This window comes from Poromitra crassiceps (genome assembly GCF_964638095.1).
Source record: "Poromitra crassiceps genome assembly, chromosome: 4".
NCBI lineage: Eukaryota > Metazoa > Chordata > Actinopteri > Beryciformes > Melamphaidae > Poromitra > Poromitra crassiceps.
Window position 1 is genome coordinate 6189998 of NC_139626.1, and position 25557 is coordinate 6215554.

Below are 25557 nucleotides of genomic sequence, written 5' to 3' on the forward strand. Positions count from 1 at the left end.
TGACGGTGTAACTCATTCTATTTCAAGATAAGCCTTATCTCCAATCTCATGTTTTTTCTAGTTGTTATTGTAATAACAATTTCCCACAACAGCATGTTTTGTATTTGTGCATTTCAAATAAAATACTACTTTTCCAGTCATATATTGTCATTATTCAAGTTTAAAAAAATATTGTTAAAATCGTATCGTATCATATCGTTATTGTGAACCCAGTATCGTGATATGTATCGTATCGTGAACTGAGTGTATCGTGACACCCCTAGTATGTATGTATGTACCGTATGTATGTATGTATATATATATATATATATATACTGTATATATACACAACATGAATCCTGTTTTATAAGTTGTCACTTTACGGATTAATTCAGTCAAATCAAAATGCTACGGCGCATTGCACACAAGCTCTAAAAGAACCATTTAATCGTTCTTCTCTGAGCTTTTTGTACCGATATAATACAGATTAATTCACTTTACAAAGTCTTTAATATGGTCTGAATGTGGTCTATTGTTTGAGGTTTGTGTCATACATAATTTTTGACTCAATTGTATTTTTGCGTCACATTTCTAACATTCTAACATCCGCTGTGTTTGTTGTGTGTACAGCATACAGTACAGTATACACTACTACACAGTACAGTATACAATACAGTATACAGTACGTTTGGTGACCATCATCATCACGTCAGAGAAAACGATGTAACGGACTGTGGGTGACAGGGTATATGACGGGGTGACTAACCGCTCTCTGTATTCACTCCTCCAGTTCCCTCTAGAGAGACCCCGGTGTGGTGGTATCCCTTCGCGATGCGAAGATGGCTCCGCTCCCTCACCAAGTCAGCTATGAGCTCCGCCTCTTCACCCCAGAGTCGCTGGCGGAGATCGAGAGGCTCATGGAGGAAAGGAAAAAGGCAGCAGAAGTAGGCGGCAGCCACGAGGCGGACGGGCCAACAGCCCCCAAATCTGATCTGGAGGCGGGCAAGAGTTTGCCCATGATCTACGGAGACCCTCCGGCCGAGCTGCTGAACACCCCTCTGGAGGACTTGGACCCCTTCTACAAAGCGCAGAAAGTCAGTGCCGGCACACACCCAGGCCCAGCTGATAGCAGTGTCAGTCCCAACACACACCCAGGCCCAGCTCACACCCCAGGCCCAGCTGATAGCAGTGTCAGTCCCAACACACACCCAGGCCCAGCTCACACCCCAGGCCCAGCTGATAGCAGTGTCAGTCCCAACACACACCCAGGCCCAGCTGATAGCAGTGTCAGTACCAGCACACCCAGGCCCAGCTGATAGCAGTGTCAGTCCCAACACACACCCAGGCCCAGCTGATAGCAGTGTCAGTCCCAACACACACCCAGGCCCAGCTGATAGCAGTGTCAGTACCAACACACACCCAGGCCCAGCTGATAGCAGTGTCAGTACCAGCACACCCAGGCCCAGCTGATAGCAGTGTCAGTACCAGCACACCCAGGCCCAGCTGATAGCAGTGTCAGTACCAACACACACCCAGGCCCAGCTGATAGCAGTGTCAGTACCAACACACCCAGGCCCAGCTGATAGCAGTGTCAGTCCCAGCACACACCCAGGCCCAGCTGATAGCAGTGTCAGTCCCAACACACACCCAGGCCCAGCTGATAGCAGTGTCAGTCCCAACACACACCCAGGCCCAGCTGATAGCAGTGTCAGTCCCAACACACACCCAGGCCCAGCTGATAGCAGTGTCAGTCCCAACACACCCCAGGCCCAGCTGATAGCAGTGTCAGTACCAACACACACCCAGGCCCAGCTAATAGCAGTGTCAGTACCAACACACACCCAGGCCCAGCTGATAGCAGTATCAGTACCAGCACACACCCAGGCCCAGCTGATAGCAGTGTCAGTCCCAACACACACCCAGGCCCAGCTGATAGCAGTGTCAGTACCAGCACAGCACACCCAGGCCCAGCTGATAGCAGTGTCAGTACCAACACACCCAGGCCCAGCTTATAGCAGTGTCAGTACCAGCACACACAGCCAGGCCCAGCTTATAGCAGTGTCAGTACCAGCACACACAGCCAGGCCCAGCTTATAGCAGTGTCAGTACCAACACACACCCAGGCCCAGCTGATAGCAGTGTCAGTACCAGCACACACCCAGGCCCAGCTTATAGCAGTGTCAGTACCAGCACACACCCAGGCCCAGCTTATAGCAGTGTCAGTACCAGCACACACCCAGGCCCAGCTGATAGCAGTGTCAGTACCAGCACACACCCAGGCCCAGCTGATAGCAGTGTCAGTACCAGCACACACCCAGGCCCAGCTGATAGCAGTGTCAGTACCAACACACCCAGGCCCAGCTGATAGCAGTGTCAGTACCAACACACACCCAGGCCCAGCTGATAGCAGTGTCAGTACAACACACACCCAGGCCCAGCTGATAGCAGTGTCAGTACCAACACACACCCAGGCCCAGCTGATAGCAGTGTCAGTACCAGCACACACCCAGGCCCAGCTGATAGCAGTGTCAGTACCAACACACCCAGGCCCAGCTGATAGCAGTGTCAGTACCAACACACACCCAGGCCCAGCTGATAGCAGTGTCAGTACAACACACACCCAGGCCCAGCTGATAGCAGTGTCAGTACCAGCACACACCCAGGCCCAGCTGATAGCAGTGTCAGTAGCAACACACAGCCAGGCCCAGCTGATAGCAGTGTCAGTACCAGCACACACCCAGGCCCAGCTGATAGCAGTGTCAGTCCCAACACACACCCAGGCCCAGCTGATAGCAGTGTCAGTACCAGCACACCCAGGCCCAGCTGATAGCAGTGTCAGTACCAGCACACACACTTGGCTGTTTAATGAGCTTGACTCCTATTCTATATTTACTGCCTTCCTTACATACCCCTGTAATGGCAGGATGGCAGGATGTATCACTTGACATATATTCCATTAGTTATAACATCTGCAAACAATATCCCTCACGCAACACATACTGTACTGCACGTCACGTCTGCATAACTGCTATGCATGCTTCACAGTTGAATCTTAGTGTATTATTTCAAGACTGTCGTCACTGTGTGTGTGTGTGTGTGTGTGTGTGTGTGTGTGTGTGTGCGTGTGTGTGTGTGTGTGTGTGTGTGTGTGTGTGTGTGTGTGTGTGTGTGTGTGTGTGTGTGTGTGTGCACTGCAGCCATAATGCAAAATGTCTCTTTGTGTTTTTCAGACATTCGTTGTTGTCACCAAAGGAAACACAATCTTCAGGTTCAATGCTGAACCGGCTTGCTACATTCTGAGCCCCTTTAGTATTGTCAGGAGAGGAGCCATCAAAATTCTCATACATTCATATCCTTTCTGCTGCTCTTTCTGTGTGTTTGCAAGTTATTTCGTGTTATTTTACGTTCCAACCAAATGTGAAGTGCTGTGGCTGGTGAGTTATGTATGACAGATGTATATATATGTATATATAAGTATATACTATATACAATATCCAAGTCAGTTTCCTTAACTCCGATTCAAATTATTTAGCATGTTCATCATGCTTACCATAATGGCAAATTGTGTGTTCATGACGATGAGCAATCCACCAGCATGGAGTAAAACTGTTGAGTGAGTATATTACTGTTGTATTTTGCCATCAGTTATCTTCGTATTTAAATTGACTACAACTAGTAGTTTATGTTTTGTTCTTTAGAAACCTATGGTGCACATTTTCCTTCCAGGTATGTTTTTACTGGTATTTATACCTTTGAGGCAACGACCAAAGTGTTGTCTCGAGGTTTCTGTGTCGGATCTTTTACATTCCTTCGAGATCCATGGAATTGGCTGGATTTCATGGTGATCAGCATGGCGTGAGTATATCTGAGCGCACATTGATATAGCCAAATGATTCCATTCGGTTCAGATATGTCAGTGCAGAATAGGACTGTGAACAGGAATACACTGGGTTTCTTCTGGGCTTTGACGCATTGTGTCTGTCTCTCCTCAGATACATCACTGAGTTTGTTGACCTTGGCAACGTGTCCGCCCTCAGGACCTTTCGTGTACTGCGAGCCCTTAAAACAATTACTGTGATTCCTGGTACATCTTCCTCCATGTATTCAAAGTGTTTTTTTGTGTACTAAAGAAATGGAAAGTGTTTGTTGAGTGTGAGTCAGTGTGAGTATATACCGGTAGCTTCATATATGAAGTGAGTATATAACTTCACCATTTCATCTTTTGATTCTCTCTTTTTTTTAATATATATATATATCTACAGATGATTCATCATTTGTTACATTTGTGAGCATATATTTTCCTTTCGAGCTTTCACTGATTATGTCCCTTGTATATCATCAGGTTTGAAAACCATTGTGGGTGCGTTGATCCAGTCAGTGAAGAAGATGGTGGATGTGATGATTCTGACTGTCTTTGCCCTCGCTGTTTTTGCCCTTATTGGCCTTCAACTCTTCATGGGGAATCTGCGTCACAAATGTGTGCGATGGCCCGTCCCAACCAATGAAACGTTTTTCAACTCCACTTCCATATTCAATGACACCCTGTCTTTCAACAATACCGCGGATTTCAACAACACAGCATATGCCAACAGTACTTTCGACTTCATGGAGTATATTGATAATATTGGTAGGTTTAGCGCAAGTCATCTTTGCTATTTTAAGCATTTTGTCCTCAGTGGAATGGATCTGATACCGTTTCTTTTCTGATTTGGTTATAGAGAATCACTATTATTTGGAAGGCAGCCCAGATGCTCTTCTTTGTGGAAACAGCTCTGACGCAGGGTATGTTACTTCATATCATCCATGCTAATTTTGTCTGATACATTTTTAACGCTTACATTTTAAGTGATGCTTATATGTATGTTATGTTAGTATGACTGTCTCGTCTTGGCCTTGGCTATAGATTTTCTTTAAACAGATAGAAGGGTTGGGGGAGGCTCAGACACAGGGAGCGATTAATAGCAAACTGACTCTGCAAACTGCCAGCACGGTGGCTCAGTGGTTAGCACTGTTGCTTCACAGCAAGGAGGGCCTGGGTTCGAACCCCGGTCCATCCCAGGTCCTTTCTGTGTGGAGGTTGCATGTTCTCTCCGTGTTCGTGTGGGTTTTCTCCGGGTGCTCCGGTTTCCTCCCACCATCAAAGACATGTATGTTAGGGTTAATACTCCTGTCAGTGCCCCTGACCAAGGCACTGGCAAAAAGAACTGGAGTTGGTCCCCGGGCGCTGCACAGTGGCTGCCCACTGCTCCTAGCTCTAGGAAGGTTCCTAGTAGAGGATGGGTCAAATGCAGAGCATGAATTTCCCCATGGGGATAAATAAAGGATAACTTAACTTAACTGAGTCTTCACCGCTGTCTGATTGACAGGAGGTGCCCAGAAGGATTCACCTGCATGAAGGCTGGGAGAAACCCCAACTTTGGCTACACCAACTTTGACTCCTTTGGCTGGGCCTTCCTGGCTCTCTTCAGACTAATGACTCAGGACTACTGGGAGAACGTTTTCCAGCTGGTTGGCACATCTTTCATTTGTCACAAATTCATTAAGACTCCTGTGGTCGTACATTATGAAACCTCGCATCGTTTTCATTTGGAAATCTAAACGTAGGAACCTGCAACGAGTTAAAATTGTGTCCTTAGTTCTCGTAGCTTCTTTGTGTTCCATAATACAGATCCTACGGGCTGCTGGAAAGACGTACATGCTGTTCTTTGTGGTGATTATCTTCCTGGGCTCCTTCTACCTCATCAACCTCATCCTGGCTGTGGTAGCCATGGCTTATGATGAACAGAACGAGGCAACTCAGAGAGAGGCCAGAGAGAAGGAGGAGGAGTTCCAGCGGCTTCTGGAGCAACTCAGGAATCAAGAGCAGGTAGCTATATCACAAGCAGGGGTGGGCACAGCTAACCACACAGCTAATCATTATGTCCCCATTTAGTCTGACATATTAGCCTCTGTGTCCTGTGTGAGCTAGACCAGAGGTTTTCAAAGTGGGAGGCGGGCCTGTGGAAAGAAATTGGAAAAAAACATTAGATTAGTTATTAAAAGGCGATCACATAGAATAGTCTAAATGTGTGTGATTTGGTTAAAGAGATAGTTCCGAGATACAGTAGTTTGGGGGAATCTGTCAGTTTTTCCCACCGTCCCAGAGTCAGAAACTAAGAAATGCCATCAGATAGACACTTTTCTATGTGTTTGGTGTCGTCTAAAGAACTAAGTATGTCAGCAATGTCAGGCTATCTTGGCTCAATTGCTGAGTATCTATGGGATCAAACAACATTATCATGATCCCAGAGGCATCCAGGAATTGAGTGGGGGAGGCTCCTTTTTCCAGGCTTTGTCTTGGGGGAGGCCCACAGTCTCAGACTTTGAAAACCCCTGAGGTAGACTGTCACTACCCTCCATGGTAAATTATCTGTGTTCATGTGTTTATGTGCTTATATTTAGTATGCGTTTAGTTTGATAAATTAGTACTTGTTGTTGTGAGCTTAATACCAAGAGTGTGGAAATTGCAAAAAAAAGAAAGAAAAGTTGAACCAGAAGTGTTGATGCTTACCTATATTGTTGTTATAAAATATGAAGTGAGAATTATACAGAGAAGTGTCTGTCTCCTAGCAGGTCCATCTTGGTGGGAGTAAGGCAACTCTAACCAGCAGGAAGTCGCTCAGTCTGCACACGCTGTCTGGGTTGGCGGGTGACGAGCAGAGCGCTGAAGACACTGACGTTGTCAAGGATTGTAACGGGAGACTCGTTCCCCGCCTGACCATCCACCGAGTGGCCACCCTGGATGTGGTTAGTCCCTCTCACCCTCCTCCTGCATAGTTGACTTGGTTAGGTTCAAAGGTCAAGGCAATCATTTGCCTAGGTGCAAGTGACTTTATTTTTTACTCGTGTTGTTTTGTTTTTAGAATTCAGCATAATTGGTCTAGTAGTGGATTTGGACGTTTCAAAATATACCTTTACCTTAAAGGTCCAGTGCAATGAAAATCACATTTCTCACTTTCATCGTATCCTTTAACAATAGGACCTGTTCATGTAAAGTTACACAAATGATCAACTGTCAGCACTGTGGAAATTTGACTGACATACTTCCCATCTTTTAATGCTCTGAATCAGGAGTGGGCAATTTTGTTTCTCCAGAGGGCCATACTGACACACATCAAATATGTGAAGGGCCACATATTGGAGATTATACCTGCCTACACCTGCTTTTCGTGGGAGTCTCCCTATTTTTAACCCTCTCTCCCGCTGTGTTTGGTAATTTCTCGTTAATCTCCCGATATAATAGTGATACAAATCCAATGGCTGTAGCAGATGAGATTTCTGCCTTTTATTCAGCTTTTGGGGGTTGTTTTGTTTTTCTTTGAGGACCTTGGGGGCCGGATTGAGATGGTCCAGGGGCCAGGTCCGGCCCTGGGGCCACATTTTGCCCATGTGTGAGTCTGAATGGTCAAAATGATGCAGTTAGTGCTGAAGTTCTAACACTGGATATTTGTTCCTCAAAGATAGAAATACCTGCATGCACAGTGGAGGCACAATCATAGAGAAGGTTCAGCTGTCACTCAGTCCTACAAGCTTTGTACCATCTAACCATCAACAACCGAAAAGAAATGATGCTCATTGTGTTAGAAATCAACTCAAACTTTTCCTGACTGAGTTTAAATCATTGCACTGGATCTTGTATAGCTGACTTCTGACTATGAGGTTCTCTGGGGTCTATCTATGGGGTTTATTCTAACTTGAGTTGATTCATTTGAGTTAATTGTAGCTTATCTTACAGTTCACTGCAGAGGATGAACGCAGGGAGAAGTCATTGGGCTCTGTGCACAGCATGCTACATCTGGAGGAACAAGGCCTGAAAGAGAGAACTGCTAGTGCGTTGACCGTGCTGACCGCAGCAGCCATGGAAGGTACAGTACCGTTAGAGAAATCAACTTGATATTTGTGACTAATCATGAATACATTTGCATATACTAATCATAAAGCATAGTTCATTATCACACAATATTATCTCTATGTATTAAATATTTTGCACTACCAAGACTTATATTTTTGAAGATTTTATAGACTTGGTGGGTTTGACCTCACTAAAATATATTCGCATAACATATTGTCAGTTTCAAGGCACTGTTTTGTGGCTAAGCAACAGAACATATTGCATGTACGAGAAGTGGCAAGGCAAGTTTATTTGTACTAGGGATCTCGCGCGCTACGCCTGTTCGATTCCTAGGCTCGCCCGTCCTGCAGCTCGGCCGCTGTGCGGCCTTGCCCGCAGCTCAGCTGCTGTGTGGCCAATGAGGCCAGCATCACTCATGAGGTCAGATTTATGACATTTCATCAGTGGGATTTATGAGGGATTTATGACATCACTGATGATGTCACAGTGAGATTTCATCAGTGGGATTTATGAGGGATTTTGTTTGTTAGTTTATTTGCACATGTGTGAGTTTATGACATCACTGATGATGTCACAGTGGGATTTATGACATCACTGGTGACATGCCCTCAAGGCGTTAAGCCTACCTGGGTTATTTAAGCCTAACTTGGCACAGACAAGACATTTTAATGTGACTCATCATTGCATACTGTTTCAGAGTATCCTGCATACCACCAAGGGATAAACCATACACTTTTAAAGAATTTGTGTTAGCTTAGCTAAAATATCCAGTATGCTCAATAACCTGTCACTTATCAAGAATTAATAGTGACCTATACAGAAATAAATATTATTTCTTTACTAAATGCTGGTCAATCACCCATATCCCTCCTGGGGGGCTTTACATCTATGCACTTCTCATTGATCTTGTTTAATGTCTTCATCTAGAGCTGTCTTCTGTCTTCATCTAGAGCTGTCTTCTGTCTTCATCTAGAGCTGGAGGACGCTCAGAGGCCGTGTCCACCTCTCTGGTACAAGTTCGCCAACACTTTCCTGAAGTGGGACTGCTGGCCGCCTTGGGTGGTCTTTAGAGACTGGGTGCACTTTGTGGTGATGGACCCTTTCGTCGACCTGGCCATTACCATCTGCATTGTGCTCAACACCCTCTTCATGGCCATGGAGCACTATCCCATGAGCCCAGAGTTTGACAACATGCTCTCAGTGGGGAATCTGGTGAATATGTACCACTTGAAATTGTAACATTATATTGTAGAAATGATCCAACGCCTCTGATTTTCATTTTGCCAGTTCACGTAAAAGAACATTTATCCCCCCTTTTAGGTTTTCACTGGGATCTTCACAGCTGAAATGGTCTTTAAGCTTATCGCCATGGACCCGTATTACTACTTCCAAGTCGGCTGGAACATCTTCGACAGCATCATTGTCTCACTCAGTCTGGTGGAGTTAGGGCTGGCCAACGTCCAGGGCCTTTCCGTTCTCAGGTCTTTCCGTTTGGTAAGACACACAGTGTTTGAATTTCCATGTACCCACACACCGACATTTCTCCCCCACGAATGTTCACCGTCTTTCTTGTCACTGTGTTTGTTTACGTGTTGTGCTGTGTTGGAGGTAGCTTCGCGTCTTCAAACTGGCCAAGTCCTGGCCCACTCTCAACATGCTGATCGGAATCATCGGCAACTCGGTGGGCGCTTTGGGCAACCTGACTTTGGTGCTGGCCATCATCGTTTTCATCTTTGCGGTGGTGGGGATGCAGCTATTCGGCAAGAGCTACAAGGAGTGCGTGTGCAAGATCGCCACGGACTGCGAGTTGCCACGCTGGCACATGAACGACTTCTTCCACTCCTTCCTCATCGTCTTCCGCATCCTCTGCGGCGAGTGGATCGAGACCATGTGGGACTGCATGGAGGTGGCCGGCACTGGGATGTGCCTGGTCGTCTTCATGATGGTCATGGTCATCGGGAATCTGGTGGTAAGTGCAACAACATGCTCATTCATTACTAGATTCAAGATTCAAGATTCAAGATTTTTATTGTCACTCCGTAGTACAAGTATCACGTGTTAAATTATTGTGCTGTAGGCTCCGTTACAACATAGTGCAAATAACAGTATAACAGTGCAAAAACAGGGCATATAGATGCAGTAAAACAAGAGAACAACAAGCAATAACAGTAAACTTTTCCTTTTCTTTTCTAGCGTAGACACCTTAAAAACATGATTAAACATTCTGTTTGCACAGGTGCAATAACATAGGCATAGACATAGGCATAGACTAATCACTGTCCTGACCCTTAAAGCTGAATTATCAGTGTATTAGTGAACAGAAAAGACTGACGTTATGGTCGGCAAGTCAATTCCATTTGACAAAAATAGTATTATAGTAAATAATATCTTTAGGAGTTAAATAAAATGAATTCTTCATGTCTCGTGGCTGTGTTGAAGCAGAATGAAAGTTAAGACTATGGTACTCTGAGGTTCATGATGGCAGTATAAATATATAGTCAGTGCTTATTCAAGATAAATCCTTTAAGTAGATGGCCACTGCCTCTCAACAACACATGCACTACGTAGGCTCTGAACAACTGTCACTCACTACTGTTAAGTTGTAAAGCTGGCACACTATTCAAAAGTCTCTCTAAATCTAACAGTTATCATATTATAATGCCAGGAGATTTTGTGGTCAGCCAGGCTCAGCAGTCTATTGTTAACCCCGCAGCCGCCAGATTCCAAGGACAGACGGGCAGCTAGGGGATCAAAGTGTTTCCACTGGGGGGCATTACAGCATTATATAATAAAGTGCAGTATGAGCACAGCATATCCACGGCAGAATCTCATCACACGAGAGAGATTTATTTTTTTGCCAGGTAATCAGAAACAGAAATGTAATTGACACTGCAAAATTAGTGTGCTAAAAAAAAAAAATAATAAAAAAGTTACCCGAGTTATACAGTATATGGTCCCAGTTAGCGCAGATGTTATGAGTATACTCAAATAAATAAAACGTGTCATTCGGATAAATGGATAATAACTGATTGATTGAAGTCAGTTGAATCAAGCTGTTCAGTTCACGGTGTGTCGGTGAGTTGGCATGATTGAAGCAGCAGCAAAATGTCCGGCATGCAAGAACTGCCCATGACATTCTAACTTGGCCTCACAGAAGGACATGCAGACGATCACATACAGGCATCATATCAAGCATCATATTTAATGACAAGCGCCCAAAGCATTTCCTGTTGGGTTATTCATAGAAATGAAAAGGAAATCGCCATGAGGTCTGTGCCAAAACTACTATGTTTTTTTTTTTGTGTGTCTCACTCACACACTCACACACACCCCATCGGCCATCGCCCCCTCAACTATCCAACCCTACACCTATACTTGAAAGTGAAGCATAAATGCACGGCTCCAAAGAGACATGACATACTTACACCGTTAATGGGGCGAGGGTTTCTATTTAAATCAAATGACATGAGCCAGCAAACAGTGGTTTTGACCTTGAGTAAGTGCTAAGCTCCAGCTCAAGTAAGCATGCCGCCACACAGACAGCTGAGCGAGCAGAGCGAGGGGGCCGGCCGATTGGCTGTAGACAGCTGAGCGAGCAGAGTGAGGGGGCCGGCCGATTGGCTGTAGACAGCTGAGCGAGCAGAGTGAGGGGCCGGCCGATTGGCTGTAGACAGCTGAGCGAGCAGAGTGAGGGGGCGGCCGATTGGCTGTAGACAGCTGAGCGAGCAGAGTGAGGGGGCAGCCGATTGGCTGTTGGGGAACCCTAATTGATGGAGAGGTAATCACATTGCCTCGTCAATTGGTGAGCACAGTGGATTGACTCTCATTGTCATGGTCGGCATACTGGTTCTATTGTTGCTGTTTGCTGTTATCCTTCTTGTTCCAAAACCATTCCTGAAAGATCTCATCTCAATAGATAGTTTGGGCATCTACCGGGCAGGCATATGCCTTCTTTAAGTGGAGAACCACTCCATTTTAGAATTGGCTGCCATGCAGCATCACCCAGGTGGGTGCTACACATCGGTGGTGGATGAGTTGAGTTCCCTCCCCCTCCCTCCCCTGATATGTGAAGCGCTTTGAGTGTCTTGAACCGGCGCTATATAAATCCAATCGATTATTATTATTAATTCCTACGGTATAAAATAGTCCAATCATCAATTACAGACATAAGGAATTCTCTTTCAACACTAGAAACCTGAAAACAAGGACTCAACCTCTGATGTTATCAGGCAGCATGCTGGAACTGCTCCAACCAGAATGATATTAAAGGCAGCTGGGAAAGCACCCGGGGAATCTTCTGGGAAGCAGGGTACATTATCTGGTGACAACACTGCATAAATAAGAGTCAAGCTTCTTCATGTCTACACACAGATATTCCATGGATCCACAAAGTCACTCCTCCATTCGTTGTCCATAACTATTGAATGTCTGCCTTAGACCAGTGATACTCAACTTACGCCCCGCGGGCCACATGCCGCCCGCGATGGAATTGCAATTTTTTTTTTTTTTTTTTTTTTTTTTTTTACAGTGCACCTGAACGCAACATGCAAGATACACGCTGAATAAGTGTCCAAATGTTCATGTCATTCTGGCCAATAGCCTACTCCACTTCTGTTATAGCATTTCAGTCTGGAATATGGAATATCTTTCAATAATCTATGATTTAGCTGCTAAATTGTCAAATACCGCCGTCTGCTTGCTACCCAGGCACTTGTGTATGTACTTAACTTAACTAACTTAACCTAACTAACTATCCGGTGTGCACAACATTGTCAGACTAAACTCTGGCTGACAATCCACTACAGAAAAATGTATATTGTTTGTTTATTAACTGGCCCCTGGCCTCCTATCATTTCACGAAAGTGAAAGTTGAGTATCCCTGCCTTAGACTATAGTGATATACATTCTTTCACTGATGGATGTTCACAAGCTGTCCGTCTGCTCTCACCTGCTACAACTGACGTTTTCCCTCAAGATTCCTCATCTCTGTTGGCCACTCCCCGTCCAGCTCCTCCCCTCCTCCTCACTGCGGGGCTCCTCCCCTCCTCCTCGCTGCGGGGCTCCTCCCCTCCTCCTCGCTGCGGGGCTCCTCCCCTCCTCGCTGCGGGGCTCCTCCCCTCCTCGCTGCGGGGCTCCTCCCCTCCTCCTCGCTGCGGGGCTCCTCCCCTCCTGGCTGCGGGGCTTGTGTTTTGTCCAGCTCAGCCTTTCCCTCAGCCTGATTCACAGCTCCTACACTGGAATGCCCCCCGGCCCGTGTAACCATGATCTCCCGCTAAACCTGGGAAATAGGAACCGAGAAATTGACTAACAGGTTTTAGACACTAAAGATAGCTGCCTCTGCAGACAACATCATATTTATTGAGGTGGCATCACAAGGCCAACTTGATACTACGTCGTGTGTATTTGAGCCACTCAAGAGGGTTGCGTTTAGGTCAGTGTTGTAGTTTGGCCAAAGCCATGTGATTAAAAACGTCAGCATGTATCAATACTCACTTAGTAAAGTGATTCCACCGATACATTGTTCTTTTCACTTGCAATCACACATCGCATTTTCACCAGTATAATTCTCAAAAAAGTTGAGTTGCATTGACTCAACTATAGAAAAATGTATCACATTTAGGAAAATGTGACTCCGAATCACTGACTACACACCAGAGATGGGGACTTGGGACTTGAGACTTGGACTTGAGTCGCACTTGAGTCACACACACACACACACACACACACACACACACACACACAGTGACTTGAGACTTGACTTGAGACTCATCCTCAAAGACTTGAGACTTGACTTGGACTTGAAGGTTTGGGACTTGTGAACAATTTATATTTTTCTAGATTAATTTTTTATTTCTTTGGTGCATTAACCATGAAGGAAATATTTCCTACTAATGTCATCTCTAATCATTGCTGCTACTGTATTCTAATGGATAAGGAGTGAGGATAATAGTATGCTTTGAATCCCTTACTTTTAGCTATGCAGTGTTCTAAGCAGACCGGACGGCATGCAGCAGATGATAGAACACTCATCCATAGGGACTTGGACTTGCCCCTCCACGACTTGAGACTTGACTTGGACTTGCAAAAATTGACTTGTGAGCATCTCTGCTACACACATAGACGGATACATTCTGCTAGCTATAAATAGCCCAACTTACTAAAGAAAGACCGTGCATATCCTAATCTACACGAGAAAGTTTTTCTTTTCCAACTTTTCACGGCACATCAGGTAATAATCAACTTTTCTCGCTCATCTCCTAAAGGTACCAGAGGAACAGGACCGATAGCATGAGACCGAGAGCATTGCTCGCTTCATGAGGCATTACTTTGAATTGTGTTTTTCAGTTTTGTAAACTATCTTTTGTTTGGACATCTAACTTTATGCTTCCAATGTCAACTTAAAACGCTCAAGTGTATTTCTCCATTCCTCCATCCTTCCTTCACATGTCCGTGTCACATCCTGGTCCTCAGGTGCTGAACCTCTTCCTGGCCTTGCTGCTCAGCTCGTTCAGCAACCTCTCAGCAGGGGGCGAGGACGGGGAGATGAACAACCTCCAGATAGCCATCGGCAGGATCACACGGGGCATCGACTGGGCCAAAGCTTTCATCGTTGGATTGGTCCTACGGATCCTGGGCAGAAAGCCCAAGGAGCCTGAAGAGGACCAGCCAGATGATGCAGACGATAAAACAGAAGGCATTGAAATGAACCACTTGGACACCAGTCATCAGAGTTTGACAATGGCAGATGGGATAACGAATTGTTTAGTTGAAGGCCGACCTTCTGGATTCATAGTGGATGGAGAGTTCAATCTCAATGTGCCAATTGCCCAGGGAGAGTCAGACTTTGAAAACCTCGGGGAGGATGATGAGGAAGACAAGGATGATGATGATGCCGCCTCTGAGATTTCAGATGTGGAAAATAAGCAGCAGCACACGGTAGGAAAAATAGATGTCTGTCTGTCTGTCTGTCTGTCTGTCTGTCTGTCTGTCTGTCTGTCTGTCTGTCTGTCTGTCTGTCTGTCTATCTATCTATCGATCTATCTATTTATCTATGGCTGTTGATGCTTGAATTAACCTGTGCTTTCTTGTCTTAAACAGTTCTGTAACACTTGATAAAGTGTCATTCGAATTTTTCTCAAGTGACTTTTTTTTTTAAAGATTTGTATTACTTCCCAATATGAGCACTTCCATGATGACATATCAGCATGGTGAGGACAGCCTAGACCGCTCATCATGTGTTGACAGCTGAACATGGCTGATGAAAACATCACACCAACAGCAAGGAGTTCAACCCTTCAATGTCACAACATTACATCATTACACGAAGCCACCAAGCCCCCAGTTTGACCTGTGACCCCAGGTTGACCCTGGTATATATAAGAGTAAATGCCATGATGCGGTGATGGATTAGAAAGATCAATGCTATGAAGAAAACACTCCTCTCTTGTCTGAAGTCTTTGAATTAACCGTTGAAAAAATGTCACCTCAATATTTCGTTTCTGTCAGTAGCTTTTGATTTTCACTGGGCTGAAATTTGCAGTGGAGACACAGCAGAGATGTAGAAACAGAACAGCTTCTTCCTGTTAGCAATATAATATCTCTAACGCTACGGGCCGACTGCTGCAGCATTTGTCGCGTGTGTACACGCCTGCTGTCGCCTGCTAGTGGCTTGGTGCTGCAGCCTGATTGGCTGTCTTGATGTCTTTCCGGACCGTCCTCAATTGGTCGCTTTCAAACTGGCCCCTCCTCTCGTCGCTGCAGTCTGCCGCTCGTCGCCTTGGATAGCATGCTGGTATACCTGGCCATGTATCCAATACAAAATGAATGGGCATGTGACAAACGCCGCTGCAGTCTGCGCATAGCATGGAGGGTGTGCTCTTGTACCAACACGGATTATGAGCTTTGCTGTCCGTGTAATGCTAACATGGCAACATGCCAGTGTCCCTGTAAATGTAAACTGGGTGCTGCTGTTACTGCATCCATAACGTCGACCTTTAAATTCACTGTCAATGGAGAGGCTGTAGGATTGATCTCTTGTAGACACCTGTGGTGAGAAGTTTAATTGACCCTTAAATAAGTCCAATATACTCGCGTTAAAGTTGCAAAAATGATGTATTCACAAAAACCAAAAGTCTAACCGGATCCGGGCCAATGCAGCTTAGTATCCCTGTCTACCTGAGCTTGCAAATGACCCCGAGCATAGGCCGAGGAGAACTTTTATAACCTCTGACCTAAAGGTCATCCCAGGACACTGTGCCTGCAGCAGTGCACAGCGCCCACTAACTCTTGGAGGAGTAATAGCAGGGCTATATCGAATTTCTCTACACACACACACCGTCGTCTTGGCTCTCGTGTTTCTGGCTTTGGGAGAAATTCATTCACGTTCACACATCACAGGTCTGGACTGATTGGGGGGAGTTGGGGGGGGTTGGGGGGGTTAGGGGGGGTTGGGGGGCGTTGGGGGGGTTTAGGGTTACACTCCTACTCTTGTGATGCGTGCCTATGGGATCTTTATTGCCCACGGAGTCAGGACCTCAGTTTAACATCTCATCCCAAAGGATGGTGCTGACTCACAGGACACTGAGGACAGAGTTCTGACTCACAGGACACTGAGGACAGAGTTCTGACTCACAGGACACTGAGGACAGAGTGCTGACTCACAGGACACTGAGGACAGAGTTCTGACTCACAGGACACTGAGGAGGACAGAGTTCTTGCCTCTGCCCGGAAGCATTGGGGATGTTCATCATGAGACCAGAGGGAAGAGTTAGCCAACACCACTTCCAGGCACCACCAGGTTTTCTCCCATCCAAGGAGTAACCAATGTGCTACAGGAGCTGTGCTGCTGCTGGCTATGTATTTGTCTTGTGTAATAGCTGGGATTGTTAAAAATGTCAGTATAGCATCATCCACCTCCTCCCCAGTGCACACAGATTGCTATTTGTACAGACGGAACATTCTCCAATCTCGGCTCGGGTCTGTGTGGAGTTTGCGTGTTTTTCCTGTATTTGCGTAGGTTTCCTCCGCAGATATAAAAACATGCAAGGGAGGTGAATTGTTGTCTCTAAATTGTCCCTACTACTAGCTGTGAGTTTTTGTCTGTCAGTGTTATCCGATGATGGAGTGGCAACCTGTCCAAGGTGCGTTCAGCTCAATGCATGCTGGGGTAGGCTGAGGCTCCTCAATAGGAATAAACGGGTATATATTTTGAGGTTAATAAACATCTAAAATGATATGGCAAAGAGAAAAATGATATGCAAAGAGAGACATCTATAAGATGTCCTTTGTCCCAGATGCTTTCATGGCAATAAATAAAACTAGGATGCGGTAGATACTGCATAGGGTGGTGTTTTTTTATTTCTTACTTTGCTGAGGTTTTTTGTACAGCAGGTTTTTTCCTGAAGGTTTTTTAAATTGTTTTTGAATTGGACAGGTAGTAGACCTATGATTTGTACTTTTGACCTGTATTGTGAGGTAGCCTACTTTTGTGCATCGGTGTGCCTTTGGGTGTGGATGAATGTGTGTTGACTGTATTGTGGATGTGTGGTCATTCTGTGGATGTCTAGTCATGTTTCTTCTTGTCACATTGCATTGTTTCATGTGTTTTGTTGTGTTGTATGCTTTTGAGATGTGTCCGTGGTGGAACCAAAGACGAATTTCCACTTGTGGATAATAAAGTTTTCGTAATCGTAAGTTATTCGCTCAGAAACGTCATCTCAGCTCATAAGGGTCTGTTTCCCATTCAGCCGTGTCCTGTAAGAGGCTAGTTGATGTAGCCTTATGAATGCACGAGGAACATGTTTGAGTATTCCTCTTTTGTTGCCTAATTGCTGCTCTTGAACACTCGTTAACAACAGTCCCTTTCCTGCTCCTGTGCTCTTTCAGGAAATGTTACAAGCTGCACATCACCGACCAGGATTTGTCAAAGTGAGTAACTCTGTAGATGAACTCAGAATTATCTCGAGTGTCTCTACATTTACAGTACGTCCAAAAGAAAGCAACCCTTGCTACCAGTTCAGATCCATGTGAAGATGATGAAATATAGGCTATTTATTTATGCTTGCGGGGGTGGGGGGGGGTGAAATGGTAATTATGTTTCATTTTGCTGGTGGCTCAGTAACTCCGCCTCCCTTTCGTCTCTTGGCTAGCTGATGGGTGTGCTGGATGATGATGATGATGATTCTTCAGTGTGCAGCACAGTGGATTACCAGCCGCCTGAGCCTGAACCTGAGGTGGAGGAAGAGGAAGAGGAGGAGCCAGTGGAACCGGAGGCCTGCTTCACTGACGGTATGATAAACACACTGTTCATGCGTAGCACTGCTTGTGTCTGTGCCCCCATAGACACAAATGTAGGCGGAAATTGCTCTGAAATAATACAGCGAATCATTAATTAATCATTAATTAATGAATGGGTTAATTTTGATATCCCTTCTCCCTTCAGAGTGTATCAGGCGCTGGCCATGTCTAACTGTTGACATCACACAAGGTAAAGGCAAGACCTGGTGGAACCTCCGCAGGACGTGCTACACCATCGTGGAGCACGACTGGTTCGAGACCTTCATCATCTTTATGATCCTCCTCAGTAGTGGAGCTCTGGTGAGTGTTGTCATCAGTCAGTCAGTGAAACACAAATTTAGAGAGCATTTTATGATCACGTCGAGACTTCAAGTGTCTCGTGTATCTCTTTTCGGCAGGCCTTTGAAGACATACACGTGGAAAGACGGCGAACCATCAAAATTATCCTTGCGTCGGCCGATAAAATATTCACCTACGTCTTTATCATTGAGATGCTCCTTAAATGGGTGGCATATGGCTTCAAGACCTACTTCACAAACGCTTGGTGTTGGTTGGACTTTTTCATCGTAGATGTAAGTTTTGAAATCCTGTTTTAATGCTGGCCTGTCTGTGAAAATTAAACGGAAGAAAGTGTTTTACGCTTCACGAGTTTCAGTTTGACATGGAACAGGTTTTTTCAGATGAAATGTTTCCATTCTGCCACAGGTTTCCCTCATTAGTTTAGGTGCCAGCTGGCTGGGCTACGATGATCTTGGACCAATCAAATCTCTCAGAACACTCAGGGCCCTGAGGCCTCTTCGGGCACTGTCAAGATTTGAAGGGATGAGGGTGAGTTAATGGCTATTGGTCCTCATTTCATTACTTTATGCACTTAGTGAACCTGAGTACTGGACCACAACGTTTGAATGATGTGCATGTCTAGCATTGATGTACAAGATGCCAAACATATGATGTTTAATGCACTCTTAGGGGCTGTTCAGACAGGACGTGTGTATTTGAGAAGCCAGCGCCTCTCTGCAATTCATTCTCTATGGTCAGGACGCGCTAGGAGCGCTCCACTTTCTAGGACAGCACCTGGCGTTTAAGCGCTCTGGGCGGCTAGTGTTTTTGGGCGGAGCGCTCTGGGCGTCTCAAGCTGAAGAAAGTTGAACATTTGGAGGAAAAGCGCACTGCTCGTCAGTCACTCCTCCTACCTCTTCTCCTGCCAGGGGGATCTTCAACCTCTGCTGCTGCCACAATTGCCAATAATCTGGTTTTCATGTTTACAGTGCGAACAATCGACAACAACAAACAGACAAAACTAGCTGGCTACCGTCTGTGTGATCGTTGCGTCCTGAACTGTACTGCTGTACTACAAACTTTTTACTTTTACTTTGTAAAACAAAACACATAGAAAAGCTCAGTGCGCTGTGTTCTGTGCGCATTGGAAGCGCTCTCGACATGATTTCCAAAGCGTTCTGATGTGAAAAACACACGTCGTGTTTGAACAGCCCCTTATAGCCTACTAACTTGACTGGCTTTCCCTTACCATGTTTGTTGACTGCATGCTTACACCATGGGTGCTGTAACAGAGCTGACTGAGGTAAGCCTACCAGTGTGACGTTGATGATGGCATTGAATGAGCATAGTAATGGCTCATAGCAAGTTTGTTACTCTGGCAAACAAAAGACTCTTTCAATAATGAGAGACTAGTAGAAAGTATAACAAGCTTTAACGATACAACAAATTAATTTTGGCGTATGACTCCATGATATGATGACGCTCTCCTGAGATGATGAGAGGGCGTCGTCAGTGAAGAATAGGATAGGAAATCCCCCATAGGGAATTCTTGAATCAGGAGTCATGATGATGGTGGTGGTCAGGGGAGGAGGTGGGGCGAAAACGACTGCTTCAGCGATGATGATCAGCAACTGAGAATGACACATGGCACATACACAGCACATAGCAAACAGAGTAAAACATGGACCCTGATATACTACGCTGATTAGGTGATTGGGATCAGCTGGAATGGAATAGCTTGGGCTGATTGGTTATTGCCACATGTGTGGTAAACTGTGAATGGGTGAGGAGACGGCATCAGAGAAAGGGGGCGAGCCTAACATTGAATGGGGTGTACAACCTCAAAGAAAGGGGGCGTGCACTGTGATATGACCTGAACTGGGCATTAGCTGCTACTTAGTCTTCATTATTGAAAATAGTCCAAGACATCATTGTCTTTGGGGAATTAAATCTAACCAAAAATGTAATAAAAGTTCCCTGACTTTGAACATATGTTGGCATATATGATTTATTATTATTGTGTGAATATATTTTGAGATGGTTATGGTACTTGTTGTGAAAGTACCTCCATGGATAAACATACATGATTGTTGCAGTTGACGGACTTGTTTTTTAGAGTGTTGTTCTCCATGCAGTATCCTTGTTTACATTGAAACAGCATCCTCTCTGCTGGGCAGGTGGTGGTGAATGCTCTAGTGGGAGCCATTCCCTCCATCTTCAATGTGCTGCTGGTGTGTCTGATCTTCTGGCTCATCTTCAGCATCATGGGGGTCAACCTGTTTGCTGGAAAGTTCTACCGCTGCATCAACACCACCTCAGAGGAGCTTTTCCCCATGACTGAGGTCAACAACTTCAGCGACTGCATGGCCATCAAAGAAGCCACACAGGATGCCCACTGGGCCAACGTCAAGGTCAACTTTGACAATGTTGGATTGGGCTATCTGTCCCTGCTTCAAGTGGTGAGCAAGACTGCTTCAATGATATGCTCACAAAAAGAGGTTGTTGGTGTTTGACACACTGCTGGTACGATAGACTGTGAAACAGATCTATACTCTACGCTGCCCATTTTTAAGTGGCCCGCCATGAATTTAGCACACACAAAAAAAAAAAACTTTTCAGTTTTTCTGTTTTAAAGTTTAAAACTGAAAACTGAAAACGAAAACGAAAAAACATTTCGTTTTTTCAATTTAAAACCATTGAAAATGGGTTATAGGCTACTTGAGTACCCTGACCTGGTCTATTTATTTTTAAACATTTTTAATACTGAATTAATGTTTAATACTAATGTTATGTTAAATGATCTCTGTCTTAACCTGTTGGCACAGGAAAAGAAAATTTGAAAACATACAGAAATACCCATTGTAATAGGTGAGCACATCAATAAACTATATGTGTCATATATTTATTTAGGTAGAAATTACATTTTTTCTGGGAAAAGGGTTTTCTGGTCCAATTTTTTTTGCCGCAAAAACTGCCACGCTTAATATTGTTTGGCCCGCGACTCCTTATATTTTTCTGTATGCGGCCCACAACCAAAAAAGTTTGGCCACCCCTGATCTACATTTTCCTTGAAAACAATGCTTTCTGTTTGCAGGCAACATTTAAAGGTTGGATGGACATCATGTATGCTGCAGTTGACTCAAGAGAGGTACGTAGTTATTGTTTACAATTTCAATATTTTACTGTATTGAATTTTATTACTCTATTATTATGCACTTGTAGCACTTATCCAGTGGGTCTACATCACACGTTAAACACTATCCAGTGTTGTTGCAGCTAAACCCCCCCCCCTTTATGGTGTAGCGTTGTAGTGTCTAATAGGCTACATGGTGTTTGGTGAATTGGTGTATTCTGCTATTTGTTCATTTTGGTTTTATTGGCTTGTCTATGTCTGTGAGCTGATTAAGACAAATCCCAATCAACTCTGTTGACATGGCCAATAAAGTATTGCATCTTGAATTCAGTTTGTTGTTAACTTCCTTTTTACAGTCTCCCTAAGTAGTACGCCTTTAATTAAACATTAGTTTGTTCCCAGGACATTCCTTGGAACTTTTTTCTTCTTCATTATTTGAAATCTCTTTTGTCTGTCTACATTAGCCTACCTCGTTTCATCAAAATTGTGTCACTATATACTTTGCTTTTGGTGTGTTAGAAAATTACTTAATAGTACAGTATTACAATTATAGTACGTTTGTATCTTAAACTTTTTTTGGGGGGGGGGCTTGAATCCATTTTATTAATTCACAAAGAAAATCAGATTTTTTTCTCTACTTCTCTACTTTAAAATATCAGTATTATCCAACAATTAAATCCCCAAATAACTGTATTTTGAGACAGTAAGTAAATTAAGTAAAAAAAAATCTAGCCATATAAAACTTGTTGGAGTGCAGCCAAGAAGATTAATCCAGCTGCTTAGTTGAGGGGTTGATATACGTTCCCTCCCCTTCGCCTTCTCTTGCCACTTTGCATTCTGACATCATTGGATATGTTCATGATCAGACGTTGTAGTGCAGATGGTGATGGTGAAGTGAGTCCCATCTGTGGATCAACGCGTGCCTTTCCTGGCTAGGATAGGATCGAATTCCACCATAACCGACTATACTGATCTCCCCACTCATATGTCCTACCTAATAAGAGATTAAAAGAAAATGTGAAGGGGCGGACTGCCCACTCGTCAAAAGAATATTTTAATAAGATGACATGTCTTGCTCCTTGTAGGTGGAGGAGCAACCCTCTTATGAGATCAACCTCTACATGTACATGTACTTTGTCATCTTCATCATCTTTGGCTCCTTCTTCACACTCAATCTCTTCATTGGTGTCATTATTGACAATTTCAACCAGCAGAAGAAAAAGATAAGTGTCACACTGCTTGAAATGAGAAATTCCAACTGTTGGAATACCAGATTTCCCTATAAATGACACATGTGTTTCAGTTTAAAGCAGGGGTTTTCATAGTCTGAGACTGTGGGCCTCCCCCAGGCAAAGCTTGGAAAAAGGCGTCCCCCTCACTCAATTCCTAGATGCCTATTGGATCATGATTATGCTATCTGATCACATAGACATTCAACAATTGAGCCAAGATAGCCTGATATTGCTGTTTGACATACTTCGGACTACACCAAATACATAAAGAAGGTATGTCTGAAGGCATGTATTTCTTTCTGACTCTGGGAAAGTTGGAAAAACAGTAAAATTCCCCAAACTACTACTGTATCTCTGAACTATCTTTAACCAAATCCCACACATTTAGCCTATTCTATGTGATCTCCATTTGATAACTAATCTAATAACAATCCCCCCCTTCGCCCCTCCCCCGCCCCCCACACTTCCACTCACTGAGCCTTCCCCGAAACTGCTTGGAGCGCCCTGGAGAGGCCTGCCTCCCACTTTGAAAACCTCTGGTTATACGCATTTGTGAGCAGTTGTCATTTCATATTTTGATCCCCATAATGATCTTTGTATTGTGTTGTGTCTGTTCTGTTGTGTCTGTTGTGTCTGTGCTGTTGTGTCTGTTCTGTTGTGTCTGCACGGAGATAAAGACCTATTTATGACTGAGGAGCAAAAGAAATACTATGAAGCCATGAAGAAACTCGGTGCCAAGAAGCCACAGAAGCCAATTCCACGACCAACAGTGTGTTCATTTTATAAGCACATTTTTATTTCAGCCAGTGATAATATTAGTAATTAGTGTGTTGTGATGCATGCCATATGTTCTTGGAATGAATCTAAACTGGTATCTAACTGCATTGATTGAAGTTTATACGTATCAACAAGGGAAGCCAAGCCGATGAGACATCAGCTTGGCATGCGTGGCATGATGGTGTCATCACTGACCTCAGCATTAACCTTCTCTGCACAGCAGTGGTGTGAACAGGCCCAATGACCCCATGGAATGTGTGTTTCTGTCCCCCTCCCTCTGACCCGAAGAACCCAATCCAAGGCGTGGTGTTTGACTTCATCAGTCAGCAGTTCTTTGACATCTTCATCATGGTCCTGATCTGCCTCAACATGGTGACCATGATGGTGGAGACGGACGACCAAAGTGCAGAGAAGGAGCACTTCCTCTTTCAAGTCAACGTCGCCTTCATCGTCGTCTTCACCGGAGAGTGCGTGTTAAAGATGTTTGCCCTCCGACAGTATTACTTCACCAATGGATGGAATGTCTTTGATTTTGTTGTGGTCATCTTGTCTATTTCTGGTGGGTATCTAATAGCAGCTTTGAATCATATTGATTGGAAATAGAATTGCAATTATAGTATGTTCAGACCTTATTCAATGCACCCCCTAACTGCAGTTCATCTTCTTTTATTTCAGGTATAATGCTTGCAGACCTCATTGAGAAATACTTTGTGTCACCCACTCTGTTCAGAGTGATCAGACTGGCCAGAATAGGCAGAATTCTGCGTCTTATTAAAGGAGCCAAGGGCATTCGGACGCTGCTATTTGCTCTGATGATGTCACTGCCTGCCCTATTCAATATCGGTCTCCTGCTCTTCCTCATCATGTTCATCTTCTCCATATTTGGCATGTCTAACTTTGCCTATATTAAAAGGCAGGCTGGAATCGACGACATCTTTAACTTTGAGACGTTCGGCGGCAGCATTATCTGCTTGTTTGAGATCACAACATCAGCGGGCTGGGACGGGCTTTTGCTCCCCATCCTGAACAGCGAGTCTCCGGACTGTGAGCCCGACTTTGAGAACCCAGGCTCGGATGTGAGGGGCAACTGCGGCAACCCGGCCATGGGCATCATGTTCTTCTGCAGCTACATCATCATCTCGTTCTTGGTAGTGGTCAACATGTACATTGCCATCATCCTGGAGAACTTCAATGTGGCCCAGGAGGAGAGCGGAGACCTGCTCTGCGAGGAGGACTTTGAGATGTTCAATGAGACTTGGGAGAGGTTTGACACGGAAGGCACTCAGTTCATCGACTACGGCCGGCTGTCCGATTTCTGTGACGCCCTGCAGATGCCGCTGAAGGTGGCCAAGCCCAACCGGCTGCGTCTGATGGAAATGGACCTGCCCCTGGTGATCGGGGACAGGATCCACAGCATGGACCTTCTGATGGCCGTCACTCAGATGGTCCTGGGAGATACGGTGGAGATGGCGGCGATGCGGTTGAGCATGGAGGCTAAGTTTGCATCGAGCAACCCCACCTCAGACTCCTTCGCGCCCATCACCACCACGCTGCGCCGCAAAGAGGAGGAGCTGGCGGCCGTCGTCATTCAGAGGGCGTACCGCAAACACCTGCTGAAACGCTCCATACGCCATGCCTCTTTTATGCGCCGCTCCAAGAGGCGGAACAGAAATGACGGAGGCGAGGAGCCGCCAGAGAAACAGGGGCTGCTCGCGCTAAAGATGGGAGTGCTTTATGGGAGCGACGCGGACCTTGCGGAGGAGATGGAGCAGGCTGCTATGCGATCCCGACCGAGTCGAGAGCCTGTCACGCCAGAGACACTGTCTCTGGTGGCCCAGAGTGGTCCAGAACCCATCGGGCCGAATCTCATGGTTGTACCCGTCGAGATTACCAGTGAGGTTGTGTTACATTCTGCCCCACACCGAATGGTCTTCGTCTTACCGGAAAACTTACGAGAGTCGATTGTATAG

The 25557-nt window shown here is 45.1% G+C and overlaps 1 protein-coding gene across 1 annotated transcript; it reads left to right on the forward strand.

The window, feature by feature from the left end:
• Nucleotides 1-857: 857 nt before the first annotated feature.
• Nucleotides 858-25557, forward strand: LOC310775012 (sodium channel protein type 4 subunit alpha A-like; the record flags this gene model as incomplete). Its single annotated transcript, XM_083635088.1, has 25 exons — nt 858-1073; nt 3210-3373; nt 3512-3592; nt 3706-3834; nt 3972-4063; nt 4322-4606; nt 4698-4761; nt 5346-5487; nt 5648-5845; nt 6589-6765; nt 7754-7883; nt 8844-9082; nt 9191-9364; nt 9483-9839; nt 14342-14806; nt 18019-18157; nt 18312-18466; nt 18565-18738; nt 18872-18994; nt 20623-20904; nt 21540-21593; nt 22664-22805; nt 23482-23579; nt 23876-24146; nt 24263-25557. Exons 1-25 carry the CDS (start codon nt 897-899, stop codon nt 25555-25557), a joined length of 5607 nt encoding a protein of 1868 aa, XP_083491214.1. The 5' UTR covers nt 858-896.